This window comes from Grampus griseus (assembly GCF_964374135.1).
Source record: "Grampus griseus genome assembly, chromosome: 12".
Taxonomy (NCBI): Eukaryota; Metazoa; Chordata; class Mammalia; order Artiodactyla; family Delphinidae; genus Grampus; species Grampus griseus.
In genome coordinates, this window is record NC_139006.1 from 48,447,555 (window position 1) to 48,472,067 (window position 24,513).

The 24,513-nt window shown below is 35.6% G+C and overlaps 1 protein-coding gene across 1 annotated transcript in view; it reads right to left on the reverse strand.

Annotated features, from left to right (window-relative positions):
- CCDC178 (coiled-coil domain containing 178) overlaps window positions 1–24,513 on the reverse strand; it is a gene marked incomplete at both ends in the record, with an annotated part of 378,504 nt that overhangs the window by 248,426 nt on the left and 105,565 nt on the right. Inside the window, 1 exon segment of the mRNA XM_082667126.1 lies at window positions 19,780–19,963. Coding sequence (XP_082523252.1) covers window positions 19,780–19,963 — 184 coding nt within the window.

Below are 24,513 nucleotides of genomic sequence, written 5' to 3' on the forward strand. Positions count from 1 at the left end.
AAGTCCATTCTCTAGGTCTATGTCTTTATTCCTGCCCTGGCACTAGGTTCATCAGTACCAATTTTTTTTTCTTAGATTCCATATATATGTGTTAGAATATGGTATTTGTTTTTCTCTTTCTGACTTACTTCATTCTGTATGACAGACTCTAGGTCCATCCACCTCACTATAAATAACTCAATTTTGCTTTTTATGGCTGAGTAATATTCCACTGCATATATGTGCCACATCTCCTTTATTCATTCATCTGTCAATGGTCATTTAGGTTGCTTCCATGTCCTGGCTATTGTAAATAGTGCTGCAATGAACATTGGGGTACATGTCTCTTTTTGAATTATGGTTTTCTCAGGGTATATAGGCCCAGTAGTAGCATTGCTGGGTCATATGGTAGTTCTATTTTTAGTTTCTTAAGAAACCTGCATACTGTTCTCCATAGTGGTTGTATCAATTTACATTCCCACCAAAAATGCAAGAGGGTTCCCTGTTCTCCACACCCTCTCCAGCATTTATTGTTTCTAGATTTTTTGATGATGCCCATTCTGACTGGTGTGAGGTGATACCTCATTGCAGCTTTGATTTGTATTTCTCTAATAATTAGTGATGTTGAGCAGCTTTTCATGTGCCTCTTGGCCATCTGTATGTCTTCTTTGGTGAAATGTCTATTTAGGTCTTCTGCCCATTTTTTAATTGGGTTGTTTGTTTTTGTGATATTGAGCTGCACGAGCTGTTTGTATATTTTGGAGATTAATCCTTTGTCTGTTGCTTCATTTGCAAATATTTTCTCCCATTCTGAAGGTTGTCTTTTCATCTTGTTTATGGTTTCCTTTGCTGTGCAAAAGCTTTGAAGTTTCATTAGGTCCCATTTGTTTATTTTTGTTTTTATTTCCATTACTCTAGGAGGCAGGTCAAAAAAGATGTTGCTGTGGTTTATGTCAGAGTGTTTTTCCTATGTTTCCCTCTAAGAGTTTTATAGTGTCTGGCCTTACATTTAGGTCTTTGATCCATTTTAAGTTTATTTCTGTGTATGGTGTTAGGTAGTGTTCTAATTTCATTCTTTTATATGTAGCTGTCCAGTTTTCCAAGCACCACTTATCGAAGAGGCTGTCTTTTCTCCATTGTATGTTCTTGCTTCATTTGTCGTAAATTAGGTGACCATATGTGCGTGGGTTTATCTCTGGGCTTTCTATCCTGTTCCATTGATGTATATTTCTGTTTTTGTGCCAGTACCACACTGTGTTGATTACTGTAGCTTTGTAGTATACTTTGAAGTCTGGGAGCCTGATTCCTCCACCTCCATTTTTCTTTCTCAAGATTGCTTTGGCTATTCGGGGTTTTTTGTGTTTCCATATGAATTGTAAAATTTTTTGTTCTAATTCTGTGATGAATGCCATTGGTAGATGAATAGGGACTGCACTGAATCTGCAGATTGCTTTGGTAGTTGCCTCTTCTAACATGACAACAGATACAGTGGTTTTATCAAATAAACATGTAATAATGGAGCCAAATTAAAAATGCCTCTACAGACTGGAAAAAAATACACTGTATTCCAGAATAGAGTGTTACATTTGAACTTTGTCTGAAAGTAACTGAAAAATGTGTGTGTGTGTGTGTTTGTGTGTGTGTGTGTGTGTGTGTGTCAAGGAGATGAGTTGGGAAATAGTAAGGCATGAAGATGAAATGATAAACTATCAGCTTATACATAATCTTTAAAGCCATAGTAAGAAAATTAATGAAGAATGTTAAGCAAGGTGTCTGTTGCAAAAAGGTCACTCTGATTGCAATGGGGATTAGTTTGTGTTTCCTTAAAATTCATTCATTCATCCTTTGAAGTTTTGTTTTTATAATTGTCAGTAAGAGAGAAATCTATTGTTTAAGTGAATTCAAGTCCTTGAACTTATATAAATTAACATCGTTCAAGAAGAACTTGTGAATATAAGGCCAATAAAAACTGTAGGCAGTATATGAGACATTATAATAAAATAGACCAGAAGTCCAAAGGTGCAAGAGTAAAACAATTGCATTTCTTTGAAAAGAAGGGAAAGAGTCCCTTGAAATTTTGAAACCTGTATTTCTACACAAAACCAACTCAACCTATTACCAGTGGACAAATCTGCACTCTCCATCAGAAAAACATCTGGAGTTTCACTCTTTCCTCTCAGGGAACTCTTTCAAGCTCTGTTTTCTGCCATGCCCCAAACCTCTGTGACTCAGAGAGCAAGGTCAAATGACTGGTCACCAAAACGGAAAAATAGCTGTTACTTACTGCTTGGGCTGCCAATTTCAACTTCCACCAGCCACAGGGAGCATTTCCAGCCAGATGCTCAAGGCCTTCCCTCAGGACTATCGCCTCCCTCCCACTTCCTGGAAGTCTGATTGGTGCACTGGCAAGATGCTGGGAAGTTTGCCAGTTCCTAGGAGAACTACAGACTTACCATGACCTTCAAAACATCCTAGAACACGCCAAAGAGTGATATAAGGTGATCTCTGATGGTCACAAGTCTCAGGCCACACAGTGAAATATCTGAGCGAGGTGACTTATTTGTCTTCCTGTTCTGTTGTCACAGACAGCATTCTCTGTAAAGCTGCCTCTGAGGTGGGGTTTGGTATGCAGGATTCTTATTAAGGAGTGCACCTGGAATCAACTCCTGTTGGACTGGAGCGGGGACCAGTGGGAAGACAGGGAGAAGATCAAGGACTGGGCAGAAACATAGGCTGAGCTGCAAAGCAGCCCAACAACAACCTCAGTCAGCTCCATGGGGAGTCCTGGAGCAAGAAGGGGCCTTCAGCTTTGCCCCAAGTCAGACCAAGGTGGCAAGGCTACTCCTCTATTTATCAGTCGTTGGATATGAGCTGTCCCAGGAAGGGTAATGACCTTAAGCAAAGTGACTTAACTGATTCCTGAAGTAGAATCTGGGCAGTTATGTCCACTAAACAATACATATATACGTCATGAATCCCCTTGATAGAACTACTATTAGTGCTACTAAGACTTATGACTAAAGTATTATACCTGCCTACTATGTAGAGTTACCTTGTTTCAACTTCATAATGAAATCCATGAAATCGCTATTATTGTCCCCTTTTGCAAATGGGAAAACTGGGACAGATTATATAAATTGCCAAAAAGCAAAAAGCTAGCACACATTGGAAGCAGGATGCTAATCCACACTGAGAGCCCAGGGACTTTATCTCATTGACTTAGGATCTCAGTGACACCTGGATACCTAGGACCCTTCAACATGAGTGGAATATTTAGTGTAGAGTCTTCTGACTCTCATGTCCTTGCAAAGTCTGCCTTTCCATGAGACTTTCCAGGCAACAGGATTGTTAGATTCTGTAACTCAGCCGCCTATTCCACAGAGAGAGGAATGGAACAGAGACTTTGTGTTCAAGAGGTGCCAATCTGCCAGTGATGCCATAGTTGGTTCTCAACCAGAATCTGCTAAGAAGGTTATGAACACTGGGGATATGTTGCTTTTTTAATTCTGCAACTCTATGACATAAATCACAGCAAGATCCTTTTTGAACCATCTCCTAGAGAAATGGAAATAAAAACAAAAATAAATAAATGGGATCTAATGAAACTTAAAAGCTTTTGCACAGCAAAGGAAATCATAAACAAGATGAAAAGACAACCCTCAGAATGGGAGAAAATATTTGCAAATGAAACAACAGACAAAGGATAAATCTCCAAAATTTACAAGCAGCTCATGCAGCTCAACAACAAAAAACAAACAAGCCAATCCAAAAATGGGCAGAAGACCTAAATAGACATTTCTCCAAAGAGTATATACAGATTGCCAACAAACACATGAAAGAATGCTCAACATCATTAATCATTAGAGAAATGCAAATCGAAACTACAATGAGATATCATCTCACACCGGTCAGAATGGCCATCATCAAAAAAATCTACAAACAATAAATGCTGGAGAGGGTATGGAGAAAAGGGAACCCTCTTGCACTGCTGGTGGGAATGTGAATTGGTGCAGCCACTATGGAGAACAGTATGGAGGTTCCTTAAAAAAGTACAAATAGAACTACCATATGACCCAGCAATCCCACTACTGGGGATATACCCTGAGAGAACCATAATTCAAAAAGAGTCATGTACCAAAATGTTCATTGCAGCTCTATTTACAATAGCCAGGACATGGAAGCAACGTAAGTGTCCATCATCAGATGAATGGATAAAGAAGATGTGGCACATATATACAATGGAATATTACTCAGCCATAAAAAGAAACGAAATTGAGTTATTTGTAGTAAGGTGGATGGACCTAGAGTCTGTCACAGAGAGTGAAGTAAGTCAGAAAGAGAAAGATAAATACCGTATGCTAACACATATATATGAAATCTAAGGAAAAAAAAATATCATGAAGAACCTAGGGGTAAAACGGGAACAAAGACACAGACCTACTAGAGAATGGACTTGACGATATGGGGAGGGGGAAGGGTAAGTTGTGACAGAGTGAGAGAGTGGCATGGACATATATACACTACCAAAAGTAAAATAGCTAGCTAGTGGGAAGCAGCCACAAAGCGCAGGAGGATCAGCTAGGTGGTTTGTGACCGCCTGGAGGGGTGGGATAGGGTGGGTGGGAGGGAGGGAGACGCAAGAGGGAAGAGATATGCGAACATATGTTTATGTATAACTGATTCACTTTGTTATAAAGCAGAAACTAACACACCATTGTAAAGCAATTATACTACAATAAAGATGTTAAAAAAAAATAATAACTACCATACGACCCAGCAATCCCACTACTGGGCATATACCCTGAGAAAACCATAATTCAAAAAGAGTCATGTACCACAATGTTCATCGCAGCTCTATTTACAATAGCCAGGACATGGAAGCAACGTAAGTGTCCATCAACAGATGAATGGATAAAGAAGAAGTGGCACATATATACAATGGAATATTACTCAGCCATAGAAAGAAACGAAACTGAGTTATTTGTAGTGAGGTGGATGGACATAGAGTCTGTCATACAGAGTGAAGTAAGTCAGAAAGAGAAAAATAAATACCGTATGCTAACACATATATATGGAATCTAAGAAAAAAAATGGTTATGAAGAACCTAGGGGCAGGACAGGAATAAAGACGCAGACGTAGATGACATGAGGAGGGGGAAGGGTAAGCTGGGACAAAGTGAGAGAGTGGCATGGACATATACACACTACCAAATGTAAAATAGATAGCTAGCGGTATCCGCTGCATAGCACAGGGAGATCAGCTTGGTACTTTGTGACCACCTAGAGGGGTGGAATACGGAGGGTGGGAGGGAGACGCAAGAGGGAGGAGATATGGGGATATATGTATACATATAGCTGACTCACTTTGTTATAAACAGAAACTAACTCACCATTGTAAAGCAATTATACTCCAATAAAGATGTTTAAAAAAGAAAAAAGTGAAAAAAAAAAAAAGAAAAAAGTGTGGTCTTCTTGGTAAAACACTGATTGCACTATCATTGAAAACGTTCAAAAAGAGAGGCTGGACAATGACAAAGAGCTACAGTAGTTGTAAAAAGATTTCTGGATTTAATCATATAAGTACCACTTTTGAGAATTTGCTGTATCCCAGGCAATTTCCTAGACTGTTTTATATATACAGGCAGCCCTCGTCTTGTAGGATGCTATGCTTACTGAAACTTGTGCATGTGGGGACCGTGCAAAATAGGAACATGGCTCAGATATGCACAAGTTTCAGCTAACTTGATGCTGTGCAAAGTGAGAGCTGCCTGTGTGCGCGCGTGTGTGTGTGTGTGTGTGTGTGTGTGTGTGCTTGCGCATGTACGCATCTGTATGTAAGTGAATCATCATATCCATTTAGTGACCTAGCTACAGTTGTCCACATTCAAAGATGAGAAAACTAAGATCATAGATGTCATGGCACTTGCCCCATGACTAACACTCAAAAAGTATCAATACTCAAGACTGCTGATACTACAGCTTGGGCACACTCTTTAGCACTTTGAAGTAAGCCCCCTACTCTACCCTCAGTTTCCAGTACTCTGTCTGGTACACAATATTTGCTGAATGAACAATTTATTGAACAAATGCATTAACAAATAGCAAAAATTGCTAAAATTTCAGGGTTTTTCAAATTCAAAAATATGTTTTTTAGAAATCTTTTTATATGAGAAACTTGCGATTCATCAAAATATCATAATCATATTCTCATTCATAAAGAGCATCTTGAGGAGAGTAAAACAAGGCCTATAGGATGTTTTCCCTGAGACCTAGGGAAATACTTGAGGTGGTAGGAAAGGCAGGGAGATAAGTAACTGAATAAGAACTGCAAGAAGAGTGCCTTTTTCAGGAACACGGCCTGCAGCCCAACCAGTGCCAGGCTTTTCGGTTTTTCAAATTGCCAATGCGTGGTAAAGAGAATGAAAGCCCAGTAACATCACCATTTCACACCTGTTACAATAATGGATTCAACCAAGAATTACCAATGAGTGCTAAGTCCACTGGATGAAGACTTTTTGGAAACAAAGATAGTTGCATATTCTTGCAATATCACTCAGTTGAGTACTTATTAATCATAATAGGGAGATGGATAAACCTGTTGACCACAACTTTAACCAAATGATCAAACTTACTATCACTAGTTATGAGAAAAACTTATACAGTGTGTTTTGTGATATGTCTAATTGATACAATATTATAACTTACGTAACATTCCTGCCAAAAGTGTTTTACCTGAATGTAATCATGAGTAAACAGAAAGATAAGTCCACACTGAGAGAAATTCTGCAAAGTAACTGGCCTAGACTCTTTAAAAAATGTCTACGCAATGAAAGACAAATTTAACAAAAATGTAGGGGACACTGTAAAATTAAAGGGGACTCAAAGTTATAACAGATAAATGCAATACATGGTGCTCGACTACATGTAGCACCCAACTGAATCAGAGAAGTTTGCATGTGGACTATATATTTCTGCCTCAGCTCTAAATCCTTAGCTCAAATTTTTAACTCTAATTTGAGATACCGGAGCTGGATCTAGTAATGTAAACAGTTTTCTTTTGCCAACTGGAGTAAATGAGGCTTTATCAGTAGAGGGCGTGGAGGGGCTTACGAGGCAGCAGCAAGGGGCTTCCCAGCCTTGTTTTGGTTTCGATTGATTTCTCCTTCCACTTGCAGAACTGCTGTCAGCTGGTCTGTGAGGAACCAATAGTGCTCGCCTTCCAGCCAGGTGCTCTACCCAGAAATTCCATTCAAACTCCAGTCAACCTTCACCAAGTTTCTCTGCTTATGGACCATCCACTGAACACTGAACACCCTTTCCTATGAGGCCTTATTCTGCTTTGCAGGAGGCAGCTTCTTCCACAATTGATCCTTATGTGGATACTTTCCTGCATCCCTAAAGGCTGTGGCTGCTCCCTACGTCTGCTATTCCTACATTCTTTAGAGCAGGGGTCTGCAAGCTTTCCCTGTAAAGGGCTAGATAGTAAATAATTTAGACTTTGGGTCTGTAAGGTCTCTGTTTCAACTACTCAATTCTGGTTTTGGAGAAAGTAAATAAAAATGTATAAAAAGATCACTTTGAAGAGTTTGAAAGAAGCCGAGGGAAAGGGGGTGACAGCATCTCAAGAGGTTGGGAAGAGCCCACACTGAAAGTCACCTTTGACCTGCTGCCTGGCTTTAGCAGCCAGATACCAGAAGGTGGCAGCAGAGAGCTATTCTAGTGGAAGAGACTCCTGTGCTACAAGAAAGGACAGCTGAAGAGCAAAGCATGGAACAGTCAATGCTATGTGTCCAGAGACCCACGTTTAAAGAGAAAATGGGAGGAGACACTAAACATAAATAGATCTAAGCTCAGAATCACGGATGTAGCATCAGTTTGATTTCCAGTGACAGAAGGGGCACTAAGAAAAAAGCTGTAGAATTCATTACATAAGGCATGAGACCACGAACAGAGAGAAACAGACTTTAAAATTAAGAATTAAAATCATAAAGGAAAATTTGGGATTTGTGCAAATAACTGTGCTGGGCTGAATTAGTGGGGCAGGGCAGCTCTGGCTGGGCACTGCCAGGGCAGTTTTTGGTGGTCAGAACCCTAATAGACAATACAGGTGGCAGCCCAACTTGGTAATATCCAAACATAAACACAACGATGCTATTTTATCTTTTTTTTTTTAATGAAGGTATATGTGTCTTTTTTTGTAGAAATATTTTTAAATTAAAAAAAAATTAAAGTGAACCCCCAAACCCAGAGATACACATTTTGACTTTTTGGTGTATTCCTTTTTAGGTCCACGGATTAAATATTATCTTTGGTAGAGTCAGCCTAATAAGGTCTTTTTCAGCCACTAAAAAAACAGAACTTCCATTAATTTTTTAAATTCTAAATTAAATGAATTTGCAATTTATCCTTGTACTCATATATTTAACTACTACTCTATTTCCTAGAAATCTGTGTATTTAAATTTTCCCACTAACTATGTATTCATGCTTTCCATAAACATTTATAGAGTACCTACTTTGTTCTAAGCACTGTTAGGTCTAGCGATGCAGCAGTGTACAAAACAGACAATAATTCTTGTCCTCCTGTAGCATACTTTCTGGCAGTTATTATGTAATTAATTATAAACCTTTAAATATGCATCTTTAAAGTTTTTGTCCATCTTTGTTATCTGGTGACTTTAAGTCATATTTTTAGAAATAATGTTAATGAATTATAGATTATGAATGTATTTAAAATTCTTTACTTACACTGATAAATTACTTTCCAGAAAGGTTCTGTCAATACTAATTTACAGTGAGTTGGAAACTCCAGCAGCTTATGAGAGTCGATATATCAATGTCTTTGCCTTTATCAAATATTAGTTTTCATAGATGTAAAATTGGGATAACATACTCTTTTCTACAAAATTACTGTGAGAGTTGAACATAACACATACAAAGGAGTTCACCCAAGGCAGTATTCACATTAAGCATTCAACAAACAACTATTACTTTCAGTGTGTTTTTCAGAATCTACACATTTATCAGGAGACAGACATGAGTTAAATGTGTCAGTTATTAAAGACTGTCCAAAAAAGTTAAGGTAGCCAGCCTCCTTCTATGAAGTGTTCTTTACGTTGTTTATCCCTAATACTTTTGAAAATATATCTGTCAGGCTCCAAGTTAAATGTTTTATATACAATATTATTTATTTATCACACAAAGGTACAATAGAAGTATTGTTACACTCGTTTAAGAGATGAGAAACCTAGGCTCAATATGGGTAAGTAATATTCTCAAAATAAATAATTAGCAGAACCAGGATTTAAATTAATGAAACATTTGACTCCAAAACCTATACTCGATCAACAAAATCACATTTCTCTTTGAAAAGGGAGGGAAAAAAAACAAAATTCACAGATTGAAATGGAAATGCTGAAGAGCTAATTCATCACCTCTTTTCTGGCAAACAAATCTGTAATCCAGTAGAATGGAAATGGAAGTTATGTTTTCATGTAGTTTTTGCACCAAGTCAAATAAAGTTTTTTTCTGTCCTCAAATGTTTGCACCATCAACATGCTTTATTTCTATCATATTTTTCAGGTTTATTTACTCCCTCATACATGTGTCAGGAAAATAAACTTTTCTGATACTTAACTAAGGGGATACCCAGCTGCCATCTGAAGGACTTACATCTTAATATACCTTCACACTACTTCTGTTTTATCTGTGCCTTAATGCTTTTTCCCAGCAAACATGTACCACTAATTGGATGCTCCCAATATTACAGTTAATGGCTTCCTTTCACTCAACTTTGACAAAGTATTCTGCCTCTGAATGTAGTAGGGAAGAATCTTAGTAAACTAAAATCAAATGGAACAAACGTAAAAGAGTACAAGATCTAAGTTGTAAATATGTTTCATAGAAAGGGCTAAAGAAGAGTGATTATGCTAGCAATTAAAAGCATAAACGACTCTGAGCTTCTAGGCTGCTTAAACCAGAGGGAAACATGAAACTTTGGAGAATGCCTAATTATTAATAAGAGAAGGAATACAATTTTATCAAGAAAAGTTTTCTCTTAGTTCTGAAATCTAAAGTAAACTAGGTGCATAGATTTTTGACCATCTTGAGCAGTATGACCATATCTCTCATTAGTATGAAAAAACAAGCAGCAATGGTCAATTTTGACCATTACTTTTACCAACCTTTGTTAAAGGCCAAGGATGTAATATCAGCTCATAACTCAATAAAGGCTATTGCACATGGGTCAAAAGTAATATCCTCTAGATTTGACTAGGAAGCATAAATTCTCAAGAATCAAAATGAATAAATTATCAGAATGTCCATTTTATAACCATTTTAAAAATACCACCAGTTTCACCTGGAATTGTGATAGAAGTTGCATAGTGCACAAATCAAATTGTGGCTTATTAAAGTTGTTTTGTTCTGTCCATTGAACAAGATGGACTTGCTCTAAAGAGGCCTGGAGTGGCAGAAATTATGCTCTTCAAGAAAGCTTTTTAGAAGGTTTTGATTTTTACTTTGCTCAAATAAAGGCCCTATAAACTTTGATTCAGAGACGAACAAATAGTATTTGAAGGCAGGGCCAAGATTTTTCTCTAAAAAGGAGTTAAGGGTTGGTTGAAATATTTGAAAAAGAACTCAAGCAAAGTCACAAACTTCTAAACTGTAAAGTTATAGACCATATTACCATGGCCAAGAACATTCTAAGGACAACACATTGTCTTTTCCTAGCATTAAAAATACTACTCAGCCATAAAAAAGAATGAAATAATTCCATTTGCAGCAACACAGATGGACCTAGAGATTATCATACTAAGTGAAGTAAGTCAGACAGAGAAAGGCAAATATCATATGATATCACTTATATGTGGAATCTAAACCATGACACAAGTGATGAAACAGAAACAGACTCACAGACATAGAAAACAAACTTACGGTTACCAAAGGGGAAAGGAGGTGGGGAGGGATAAATTAGGAGTTTGGGATTAGCAGATACAAACTACTCTATATAAAGTAGATAAACCTCAAGGTCCTACTACTATATAGCACAGGGAACTATTGATACAGTCAATATCCTGTAATAAATCATAATGGAAAAGAATATGAAAAAATACAAATATATTTATGTATAAATGAACTACATTTCTGTACAAGAAACTAGCACAACATTGTACATCAACTATACTTCAATTTAAAAAAAGAGAAAAAATGACCCTTAAACATCTAAACAAACTTTTAAAAAAGGAATCATACACATATATGTATAACAGAATCACTTTGCTGTACACCTGAAACTAACACAGCATTGTTAATCAACTATACTCCAATATAAAATAAAAAGTTATAAAAAAGGAATCATACAATGTCTGTGATCAGACAACAAGGGAATTAAACTAGAAATCCATAACAGAAAGATAACTGGAAAGTCCCTAAATATTTAAAGACTAAAAAGCATACTTTTAAATAATACATGGTCAAGGAATCAATCTCAAGAGAATTTTAAAATATTTTTGACTAAATAAAAATGGGGACGTAATTTATCAAAATTGTGATATGCAGCAAAAGCAGAGCTTAGAAGGAAATTCAAAGCATTGAATGCATATATTAGAAAAGAAGAAAGATTTAACATCAAAAATCTAAGTTTCCACCTTAGGAAACTATAAAAAGAAGAGCAAATTAAATCCAAAGTCAGCAGAAGAAAAGAAACAGGAGACATAATTACAGGTCCCATGGATATTGTAAGGATAATAAAGGAACACTGTGAAAAACTCTTTGCTGAAAAATTAGATAACTGAGATGAAATGGACCAATTCCTTGAAAGACACAATCTGCCAAAACTCATACAAGAAGAAACAGATGATCTAAATAGGTCTGTTAAAGAAATGGGATCAATACTTAATAACCTTCCAAAATAAAGGCATCAAGCCCAGAGGGGTTTATTAGTGAATTCTACCAAACATTTAGGAAGAAATTATACTAATTCTCTACAATTTCCTTTGGAGGATAGAAGCAGAGGGACTACTTCCTAACTCACTCTATGAAGGCAGCATTACTGTAATACCAAAACCTGACAAAGACATTACAAGAGAAAACTACAGACCAATATCACTCATGAAAATAGATGTAAAAATCCTCAACAAAATATTAGCAAATCAAATTCAACAATGTGTAAAAAGAATTATACACCATGACTATGCAGGATTTATCCCAGGTATGCAAGGCTAGTACAACATTTGAAAATCAATTAATGTAATCAATTATATCAACAGGCTAATGAGGAAATAATCACACGTTCGTAACAATAAGTACAGAAAAAACATTAGACAATATCCAACATTCATTCGTGGTAAAAACTCTCAATAAGTTAAAATAAAGAGGAACTTCCTCTACTTGATAAAGAATATCTACAAAAAATCTACAGCTACCGTTATAGTCAATGGTGAAAAACTCAAAATTTACCACTAGGGTCAGGTACAAACAAGCAAAGATGTCCCACCTCAACAATCCTTTTCAGTATTGTACTGGAAATCCTTGAAAATGCACTGACAAGAAAAGCAAATTAAAGATATACAGATTGGGAAGGAAGAAAAACTGTCTTTGTTTGTGAATGACACGACTGTCTATGTAAAAATTTGAAACAATTATCAAAAACACTTCTGGAACTAAATAAGCAATTATAGCAATTAACACAAGGTTAATACACAAATATCAATTGTTTTCCTATATAATAAAAATAAACAAGTGTAATTGTAAATTAAAAACACAACATCATTTAAATTAGTACTCCCCTTAATGAAATACTTAGATATAAATCTAACAAAATATGTACAAGAGCCATACAAAAAAACTAAAAAACTCTGATGAAATTAAAAAACTAAATAAATGTAGAGATATTCCATGTTAATGCATAGGCAGACTCAACAATGTTAAGAAGTCAGTTCACCCCAACTTGATCTGTAAGTTCAATTTATCCCCTATCAATATCCCAGCAAGTTATTTTGGGAATACTGACAAACTAATTCCAAAGGAGAGGCAAAAGACCCAGAAGAGGCAACACCATATTGAAGAAAAACAAAGATGGAGAGCTGACAACACTCAATATCAAGACATACTACTAAGCTACAGTATTTAAAACAGTGTGGTATTGGCAAAAGAACAGACAAATAGATCAATGGAACAAAACAAAGAGTCCAGAAATAGACCCACAGAAATACAGTCAACTGATCTCTGACAAAGGAACAATGAGTACATAATGGAGTAAAGAAAGTCTTTTCAACAAATGAGGCTGGAACAACTAGACATCTACATGCAAAAAAACTGAAGCTAGTCACAGACTTTACACCTTTCCCAAAAATTAATTCAAAAAGAATCACAGACCTAATTGTAAAACGCAAAACTACAAAACTCCCAGAAGATAATAACATAGGAGAAAACCTAGATGACCTTGGGTATGGCAATGACTTTTTAGATATAACACCAAAGGCATGATCCATGAAAGAAAGAATTGATAAGCTGGACTTCATTAAAATTAAAACTTCTGCTCTGTGAAAGACAATGTCAAAAGTGAGAAGACAAGACACAGAGCAGGAGAAGGTTTTGCAAAAGACTCATAAAGGGCTGATAAAGGGCTGTTATCTAAAGGGCTGTTATCTAAAACATTATTGAAAAAGGGCTGATTAAAGGGCTGATAAAGGGCTGTTATCTAAAGGGCTGATAAAGGGCTGTTATCTAAAACATTATTGAAAAAACCTGAAAACTCAATAGTAAGAAAATAAATCTGATTTAAAATATATCACAGACCTTAATGGACATCTCACCAAAGAAGATATACAATGGCAAATAAGCATATGAAAGATGCTCCTCATCACGTGTCATCAGAGAAATGTAAATTAAAACAACAGTAAGCTAGTTCTACAAACCTATTTCAATGGCCAAAATCGTGACCACTGACAACAACAACTATTGGCGAGGATGTGAAGTAACAGGAACTCTCATGCATTGCTGGTGCGAATGCAAAACAGTACAGCCACTCTGGAATCCAGTTTGGTAGTTTCTTACAAAATTAAATATATTCTTATTAAAAGATCCAGCAATCACATTTCTTGGTATTTACCCAAAGGACTTGAAAACTTATATCCACACAAAAACCTGCACATGGATGTTTATAGTGGCTTTATTTTTATTTATTTTTAACATCTTTATTGGAAGATAATTGCTTTACAATGGTGTGTTAGTTTCTGCTTTATAACAAAGTGAATCAGCTATACATATACATATAGCCTCACACCTCCTCCCTCTTGCATCTCCCTCTCATCCTCCCTATCCCATCCCTCTAGGAGGTCACAGAGCTCCGAGCTGATCTCCCTGTGTTATGTGGCTGCTTCCCACTAGCTTTCTATTTTACATTTGGTAGTATATATAAGTACATTACACTCCCTCACTTCGTCCCAGCTTACCCTTCCCCCTCCCCGTATCCTCAAGTCCATTCTCTAGTAGGTCTGCGTTTTTATTCCTGTCTTGCCCCTACGTTCTTCATGACCCTTTTTTTGTTTGTTTTTAGATTCAATATATATGTGTTAGCATACGGTATTTGTTTTTCTCTGACTTACTTCACTCTGTACGACAGACTCTAGGTCCATCCACCTCACTACAAATAACTCAGTTTTTTTCTTTTCATGGCTGAGTAATATTCCACTGTATATATGTGTCACATCTTCTTTATCCATTCATCTGTCGACGGACACTTAGGTTGCTTCCATGTCCTGGTTATTGTAAATAGAGCTGCGATGACATTGTGGTACATGACTCTTTTTGAATTATGGTCTTCTCAGGGTATATGCCCAGTAGTGGGATTGCTGTGTCATCTGGCAGTTCTATTTTTAGCTTTTTAAGGAACCTCCATACTGTTCTCCATAGTGGCTGCATCAATTTACATTCCCACCAACAGTGCAAGAGGGTTCCCTTTTCTCCACACCCTCTCCAGCATTTATCGTTTGTAGATTTTTCCATGATGGCTATTCTGACTGGTGTGAGGTAATACCACATTGTAGTTTTGATCTGCATCTCTCTAATGATTATTGATGTTGAGCATTCTTTCATGTGTTTGTTGACAATCTGTATATACTCTTTGGAGAAATGTCTATTTAGGTCTTTTGCCCATTTTTGGATTGGGTTGTTTGTTTTTTGTTATTGAGCTGCATGAGCTGATTGTAAATTTTGGAGATTAATCCTTTGTCAGTTGCTTCATTTGCAAATATTTTCTCCCATTCTGAGGGCTGTCTTTTTGTCATGTTTATGGTTTCCTTTGCTCTGAAAAAGCTTTTAAGTTTCATTAGGTCCCATTAGTTTATTTTTTATTTCCATTTCTCTAAGAGGTGGGTCAAAAAGATCTTGCTGTGATTTATGTCATAGAGTGTTCTGCCTATGTTTTCCTCTAAGAGTTTTGTAGTGTCTGGCTTTACAGTTAGGTCTTTAATTCATTTTGAGTTTATTTTTGTGTATAGTGTTACAGAGTGTTCTAGTTTCATTCTTTTAAATATAGCTGTCCAGTTTTCCCAGGACCAGTTACTGAAGAGGCTGTCTTTTCTCCATTGTATATTCTTGTCTCCTTTATCAAAAATAAGGTGACCATATGTGCGTGGGTTTATCTCTGGGCTTTCTACCATGTTCCATTGATCTACATTTCTGTTTTTGTGCCAGTACCATACTGTCTTGATTACTGTAGCTTTGTATTATAGTCTGAAGTCAGGGAGCCTGATTCCTGCAGCTCCATTTTTCTTTCTCAAGGTTGCTTTGGCTATTCGGTGTCTTTTGTGTTTCCATACAAGTTGTGAAATTTTTTGTTCCAGTTCTGTGAAAAATGCCATTGGTAGTTTGATAGGGATTGCACTGAATCTGTAGATTGCTTTGGGTAGTATAGTCATTTTCACAATGTTGATTCTTCCAATCCAAGAACATGGTACATCTCTCCATCTGTTTGTATCATCTTTAATTTCTTTCATCAGTGTCTTATAATTTTCTGCATACAGGTCATTTGTCTCCTTAGGTAGGTTTATTCCTAGGTATTTTATTCTTTTTGTTGCAATGGTAAATGGGAGTGTTTCCTTAATTTCTCTTTCAGATTTTTCATCATTAGTGTATATGCTAGAGATTTCTGTGCATTAATTTTGTATCCTGCAACTTTACCAAATTCATTGATTAGCTCTAGTAGTTTTCTAGTAGAGTCTTTAGGATTCTCTATGCATAGTATCATGTCATCTGCAAACAGTGACAGCTTTACTTCTTCTTTTCCAATTTGGATTCCTTTTATTTCTTTTTCTTCTCTGATTGCTGTGGCTAAAACTTCCAAAACTATGTTGAATAATAGTGGTGATAGTGGGCAACCTTGTGTTCCTGATCTTAGTGGAAATGGTTTCAGTTTTTCACCATTGAGAACGACGTTGGCTGTAGGTTTGTCATATATGGCCTTTATTATATAGAGGTAAGTTCTCTCTATGCCTACTTTCTGGAGGGTTTGCCAATATTTGGAAGCTATCTAGATACTTATCCGTACGTGAATGGATAAACTGTGGTACATCCAGACAACAGAATATTTTTCAGTGCTAAAAAGAAATGAGCTATCAAGTCATGAAAACACATAGAGGAACCTTAAATGTATATTAGTAAGTGAGAAAAACCAATCTGAAAAGGCTACATTATGACATTCTGGAAAAGGCAAAACTATGGAGTAAAAGATCAGTTGTTGCCATGGTTTGGGGAGTGGGGAGAGGAATGAATAGGCAGAGTATAGAGGAGTTTTAGGGAAGTTAAAATACTCTGTATGATACCATAATGATGGACATATGCCATTATACATTTGTTCAAAATAAAGGCATGTACACAACATCAAGAGTGAACCATAATGTAAACTATAGACCTTGAGTGATTATGATGTGGCAATGTATGTTCATTGATTGTATCAAATGTACCACTCTGCTGGGGTATGTTGATAATGGGTGAGGCTATGCATGTGTGGAAGCATGGGGATATGGGAAATCTGTGTCCTTCAACTCAATTTTTCTGTGACCCTAATACTGCCCTAAAAAAACAAAGTCTTAAAAATCATCCCTAATATGGTTATTTTGAATTTTTGAACCTGATTCAATCTTTGTTTGTCAGAGTATATGTGTAGTTAGTATCTGACTGACTAGTTTATTCCAAGGCCAGCATCAGAAGACCTTGTCCCCAAAGTCTACACAGCTACCTAAAAGCTAGGCTACTTTGGGCAAATCACTTCACCCCAAAATGAGTGTATTAATAACAACCACACAGAATCATGAACACTAAATTAATTAACATGTATAGAGTCCAGCATATAGTAGGCTTGCAGAAAACTATGTCTTCCTTTCTACTGCCTTCCTTCTTTTCTACTAAGTTTTCACTTAGTTCTAATACCATCATTTTAACCTGGAACCAGAGTGGTTTGATATTTTACTTTTCTACCAGAATTCTGATATGTTCAAGCAAAAATCCTCCAAATTCCTGCAGCTTGAACAGAAATCTTCTACTGAATGTTAAGAAGTACTTAACATCTGATGAAAGCTTTCAAGAATTTTTTTTGTTACAATATCACATTCTCCAGACAATACTGGATGATTTTCTGTTCACACCATAATTGAACACATATTACCCTTTTATTGATTTATCTCCCATCACTATCAGCTAATTTTATCCTAAGACTTGGCTAATCATGTCTTTTCTGAATAGAACAGTTATTGGGATTGAAGGTATGGAAATATTGGGGCAAATCATCTGTAATAGCTGGAATATTCCATAAACTGCTAGATATTTTGATTGTTCAGGGTTGCTTCTAGTTTAAGACTGCCAAAAACTTATTGGGCATTTTATAGAGGCATTTGAAAAAAACATAATTCTGAAAGTCTACTTCTAAGGCTATAAAAGGTTATTTTTCAGATCTAGCTCATAGGTGGTATGGCTCTAATTAATTTCTGGAAGACATGTATTAAGGACTAATTTCAGTATCAACAAATACACAAAATTTTCTGCAAGTAAAACATGATGCCCTGACTGAGAAAATTATATAGATTTTAATTAATTAGACAATGAAACACAGTGGGTCATTGCAAAGGTAGAAACTACAAACATGAATTACTACAAACCTGAATTGTCTAAGGACTATCTAGAAATTTATTTTTAATTCATTACCACTCTGACGCAGATACACATGTATACATCTAGAAATTTAATGTCCTATATATTAAACTCAGAGATTAGCAGACATGCGTAGCAAAGGGGAATATTTCCTAGATGGAGTAATTTCTTTCTGTTGCTTCCTTCTAGTTATCTCTCAGCCATACAGTAGTTAAAGGACCTGATGAACAATTTCTTCAATTCGGCTTGATCTAGCCAGAAAGACACTTCGCTTTCGGCTGGCAATTTGGGTTGGCAAAGCAAGTATAGTGGAGTCACATCAAATTTGCACTTAACCTACATATTGTAGTTTATGGCATCAGGAAAATTTAGAATAAACAGTTCAGTGCAATATCCTTCTTCATAAACTAGTGCCTCAGGTTAGTGAAGCAATATGTCTGAAGAATTAAAGTAGGTTGTGACAGCTATGGGACAAATACATGAATGATACCAAGGGTTTCCTGTCAACTGAATAAATAAAAACATTAAGTGGCCACATCTGTGCATGATGTCTTCACTGATAGTCTCAATGAAAAAAAATTAATTGATGGCCATAGAGCAACACATGTTAATGAAAAATCAAAGCAAATTATAAATGACATCTATAATATTGTTATATATGCTAAACCATGTATATAATCACATTCCTAATATTTCTAAAATAATTTTGAGGTTAATTTTTACTATACATAACTTTTATTATACTGATTTTGAAACATATAAAATATGAACATCCCACTGAATAACCCATGGGAAGGGACACAGGCACAATATACCAAGTCAGTCGGAGAGCTGGACTCAGTATGGGAAGAAAACCCTGGTGTCACAGTACAGAAACATTTACTGGCAGACAATCTACATGTCCTAAATTTAAATAGCACAAGACAAAGTCTTCAGTGAAGATAGTGCTACTGCAGGGCTTAAACAGAGAATACAGACTCTGTATTTTACAGATACTTGTATGACCAAAAGTCTTTAATAAAAAAAATGCCAAAGATGGAAGAGGTGCAGATGTGATGTGTGATGGACAGAAGTAGCCTGTTAAAGTGGTCCCCTGGTTTGCGGTAAAACGGAGTTGACTTTGATAGTCCCTATGCCAAGTGGCAGGGAGTGGCTATTTGTCATCTCTCTCACATAGGAATGGATTAGACGCATATGAGCAGTTGTTTTTGCAGCTCTGTGGTCTACTAATTGCTTGGTACCCTGGAATCTAATAACTTGCAGGCCTAATGTAGGTACAGCCTTTTCTTACATTGGTAACTGTGCAAGGGCACTTCCCAGCATCCCTTCTTCCTACTAGAGACAGAACTATTATACATTAGATATGTAGGATGAGACTGAACCAAGCACCACTCTCTTCTGGTGATCCAGGTATTTAAGGTTGGTGATAGAAAAAAGTAGACATGAGTGTTAGTTAGCTACATTGAGCCCCATTTCTCTTCTATTCAGGCTGGACCTCTGAAGAAAAGGGATTTTCTTCTGATTTATCAGAAGGAGTGACTTTTTTGAAAAGACTAATATAGCTTAAATTAAACTCTATCAATATTAAATCGATGAAATTCAGGCTCATTACCCTTTTCATAACTAAGAAGAAGACAGAGATACAAACCTTGAATCTTCTTCTCACTTCTGCTGTTTTCTGTTCTAATTCCTCTGTTTTAAATCTGGTTAGGTGGAAAACGGCACCAATGTTATAAGCTTCCTTGTATAGCTGTTTAAGAAAATCTTCATTTTTTGACCTCAGTTGCAACAAAGATTGGATTTCAGACTTGAGCTCTGATTTTTTCCTTATACTGTTAAAAAAATAAAGCAAAAACACTGATATGATTATTCCAAAACAGTATACATTTAATAATAGTAAAAAAGGAACAAGGTCATATTTTATGTTACCAAAAATGCAAAATAAACAGATACTTAATCAAAACTTGATTAGAGAAAATATATCCCAAAATTCCATTTATTTTTCTTCTTCTCCTGATGGCTACCTCTAATCGTCAGGCTGTGCCCAATCTTAGGAGAATAAGTGTACTAATAAGAAAGGCCTGGGGAGCCAAGAGGCTCAAATTTCGGAGCACTCATTTCCTTCTACAGCAACCCATCTTTTCTAATCTTATATAACATTGCTACTAAGAATAATAAAATATAAGAAAACATAAATATTTTTATATATTTTATATATATTTATATATATATATAAAATAAAATATAAGAAACAGCCCATGAAAAAGAGAAACAAAACTCAACAAAGGAAAACTAATAACTAAAACAAAACTCTCAAAAAGAGAACCAATAGCTAAGGGAAAAGAGCTAATAGAGGAAAAAAAGTAAGGTATTATTATCATTATAAAATTTACAAAAACACCGAGAAATATTTACTAAACTCTATGGCAAATTAGTTGTTTCTTGTCCAGATTGTGTAACACCTTTGTTTCAAATACAGATCGAGGCATACGATATAAGAATAAAATACTAAAAAGACATAGCTACAGTCAAAAATGAGGTAACCATGCCTGTAGAATAGAAATGGAACTGGAAAGCAAAGCAGGAGTTGAGGAGAAGCAGGAAGAAACTAGCTGAAGGTATTCCACTAGATGGGTTACCAGGTCAAGGTTCACTACATCACAGCAGGGGTTTGTGTGAGTTGCACTCGTTTGTGAAAGAACCAACTGACTGACAGAGGCTATAGGTTCATACAGAGCTAGGGCATTGGGAAGAGAAGACCCAAAGATCAAGAACTCAACCAATGGGTAAAGAAGGAATCAGAAGGGAAATCAAAAAATATCTTGAAACAAATAAAAATGAAAATACTAAAATATTAAAACTTACAGGATACAGCAAAAAGAGTTTTAAGATAGAAGTTTATAATGATAAATGCTTACATTAAGAAATAAAGATCTCAAATAAACCACCTAACTTTATACCTCAAGAACTAGAAAAATAAGAAGAAACTAAGTCTAATGTTAGGAGAAGAAAAGAAAAAACAACAATCAGAGCAAAACAAGTGAAATAAGCCAAAAACAAAAGAAAAGATCATCAACGGAAAGAGGTGTGTTTTTTAAAATATATAAAAATTGGTAAATCTTTAGCTACACTAAGAAAAATATAGAGAACTCAAACAAAATCAGAAATGAAAGGGGTCACACTACAACCTATACCATAAATATAGAAAGAATCAAAGAGACTTATGAGCAATTGTATGCCAAAATTTGGGTAACCTAGAAGAAATGTATACACTCCTAGAAATGTATAATCTGCTGAATCATGAAGAAATAGAAAATATGAACAGACCAATAATAAGAAAATTGAATCAGTAATTAAAAACTTCCAATGAAAAAAAGCTATGACCTGATGGCTTTACTGGTGAATTCTACCAAACATTTGAAGAAGAATTAACACGAACCTTTTCAAACTCTTTCCACAAATTGTAGAGGAGAGAACACTTACAGACTTATTTAATGAGGCCAGCATTACCTTGACACTGAAGCCAGAAAAACAAACTACAAGAAAAGAAAATTATAGGCCAATAACTCTGATGAACACAGATGCAAAAACCTTCAATCAGAATTCAACAGCACATTAAAAAGATCATATACCATGATCAAGTGGGATTCATTCCTGGGATGCTAAGATGGTTCACATATGTAAATAAATAAACGCAATACACCACTTTAACAGAATTAAGGATAAAAACCATATGATCATCTCAATAGGTGCAGAAAAAGCATCTGACAAAATTCTACATCTATTTATGAGCAAAACTCTCCACAAGGTGAATATAGAGGGAATCTACCTCAACATAATCAAGGCCATATATGATGAGCCCACAGCTATAATCATACTCAATGGTGAAAAGCTGAAAGCTTTTTCTCTAAGATCAGCAACAAGATTAAGTGTGCCAACTCTTACCACTTCTACTCAACATAGTACTGGAGGTTTTAGCCAGAGAATTTAGGTAAGAAAAAGAAGTATGCAAATAAGAAAGGAATAATTAAAATTTTCTGTTGGCAGATGACATGGTCTTATATAGAAAATCCTTAAAACTCCACCAAAAAATGTATAATTAAATGAATTCAGTAAACTTGCAAGATACAAAATCAATACATAAAAATCTGTTGCATTTCTATAAACTAACAATGAACTACTTGAAAAAGACATAAAGAAAACAATCCAATTTATAATAGTATCAAAAATAATAAAGTACTCAAGAATAAATTTAACCAAGGAGGTGAAAATCCTGTATATTGACAGCTATAAGACATTGTTGAAAGAAATTAAGGAAGAAAAATAAATGGTAAGATATCCTGTGTTCATGGATTAGAATAATTAACAATGTTAAAAAGGTCATACTACACAAAGTAATCTAGAGATTCAATGCAATCTCTATCAAAATTCTAATCACATTTTTCACAGAAACAGGAAAAAAAAATCCTAATTCATATGGAACCAAAAAGGGTCCAAAGTAGCTAAAGTAATCTTGAGAAAGAAGGACAAAACTGGAGGTATAACACTTTTTATTTCAAACTGTATTACAAAGCTTAGTAATCAAAACACTATGGTACTGGCATAAAAACAGACACATAGGCCAATGCAACAGAATCAACGGCCCAGAAATAAACCCAAGTATATAGAGTCAACTAATCTTTGACAAGGGTACCAACAACACACAGTGGGGAAAAGATTATCTCGTCAATACATAAATATCCAGGGAAAACTGGGTAGTCACATGCAAAAACAAAAACTGTGCTCCTATCTTGCACCACTCATAAAAATTAACTTGAAATGGATTAAAGACTTAAATGCAAGAATTAAAACTATAAAACTCCTAGAAGGAAACACAGAGAAAAATCTCCTTGACATTGGTTTTGGCAATTATATTTGGCATATGACACCAAAAGCACAGGAAACAAATGCAAAAATCAACAAGTAGAACTATATCAAACTAAAAATCTTCTGCACAGCAAAAGAAATAATTAATAAATTGAAAAGGCAACCTACAGAATGAGAGAAAATATTTGCAAACCATTTATGTAATAAGGGGTTCATGTACAAAATGTGTAAGGAATTTATATAATTCAATAGGTAAAAACAAAATAACCCAATTATAAAAATGGGGAAATGACCTGAGTAGACGTTTTTCCAAAGAAGACATAAAAATGGCTAACAAGTACGTGAAAAGGTGCTCAACATTAGTAATCACCAAGGAAATGCAAATCAATGACACAGTGAGGTATCACTTCTCACCAGTTAAGATGGCTTTTATCAAAAAGACAAGAGACAGAAAATGCTCACAAGGGAAGTGGAGAAAAGGGAATCCTTGTATACTGTTCATGGGAATGTAAATTGGTACAGCCATTACGAAGCACAGTATAAAGGTTCCTCAAAAAAAAAAAAAAAAAATCCCACAACTACCATACGATCCAGCAATCCCACTTCTGGTTATATATATGAGGAAACAAAATCAGTTTCTCAAAGAGATGTCTGCAGCGTCTGTCCCATGTTCACTGCAGCATCATTCACAATAGTAAGATATGGAAACTACTTAAGTGTCTGTCAATGGATGAATGAACAAAGAAGTTGTGAGATCACTATACATATTGATATATAGTGAAATATTATTCAAGCATGAGAAATAAGGGAATCCTGCCATTTGCAATAAGATGGATGAATCTAGAGGGCATTATGCCAAGTGAAATAAGCCAGACAAAGAAAGACAAATGCTGTCATGATTTCATTTATATGAGGAATCTAAAGAAGAAAAAAACAGAAGTCAAAGAAATACAGAGCAGAATGGTGGTTACCAAGGGCTGACAGGTGGTGAAAATGGGGGAGATAGGGTCAAAGGTACAAGCCTTCAGTTATAAGATGAATAAGCTCTGAGGGTCTAATGTACAGTATGATGACTGTAGTTAATAATACTGTATTGCTTACTTGAAATTTGCCGAGTGTAGACCTTAAGACCTCAGCACAAAATTTTTTAAAAAAAGTAACTCTGTGAGGTTACTGATGGGTGGTATTTCACAAAGTTTGTCAAATCATTACATTTCACAGTTTTAATATATACAATTTTGACAACTGTACCTCAATAAAACTGAAATTTTTTGAAGAAAATAACAGATGGGGGTGTATGTAACAAAATTATACCTGAAAAATTTCCAGTACTGAAAACCAACATGGGTCATTAAATTGAAAAGTCCCACTTAGTGGTAAACTGGATATATTACACACACAGAAACACACACACCCCTAGACATGGAATTGTGAAATTTCAGAACTCTGAAATAGGAAGAGAAAATTCTAAAGTTCCCAGAGAGAAAAAATAGATTACCAACAAAGAAATGATATC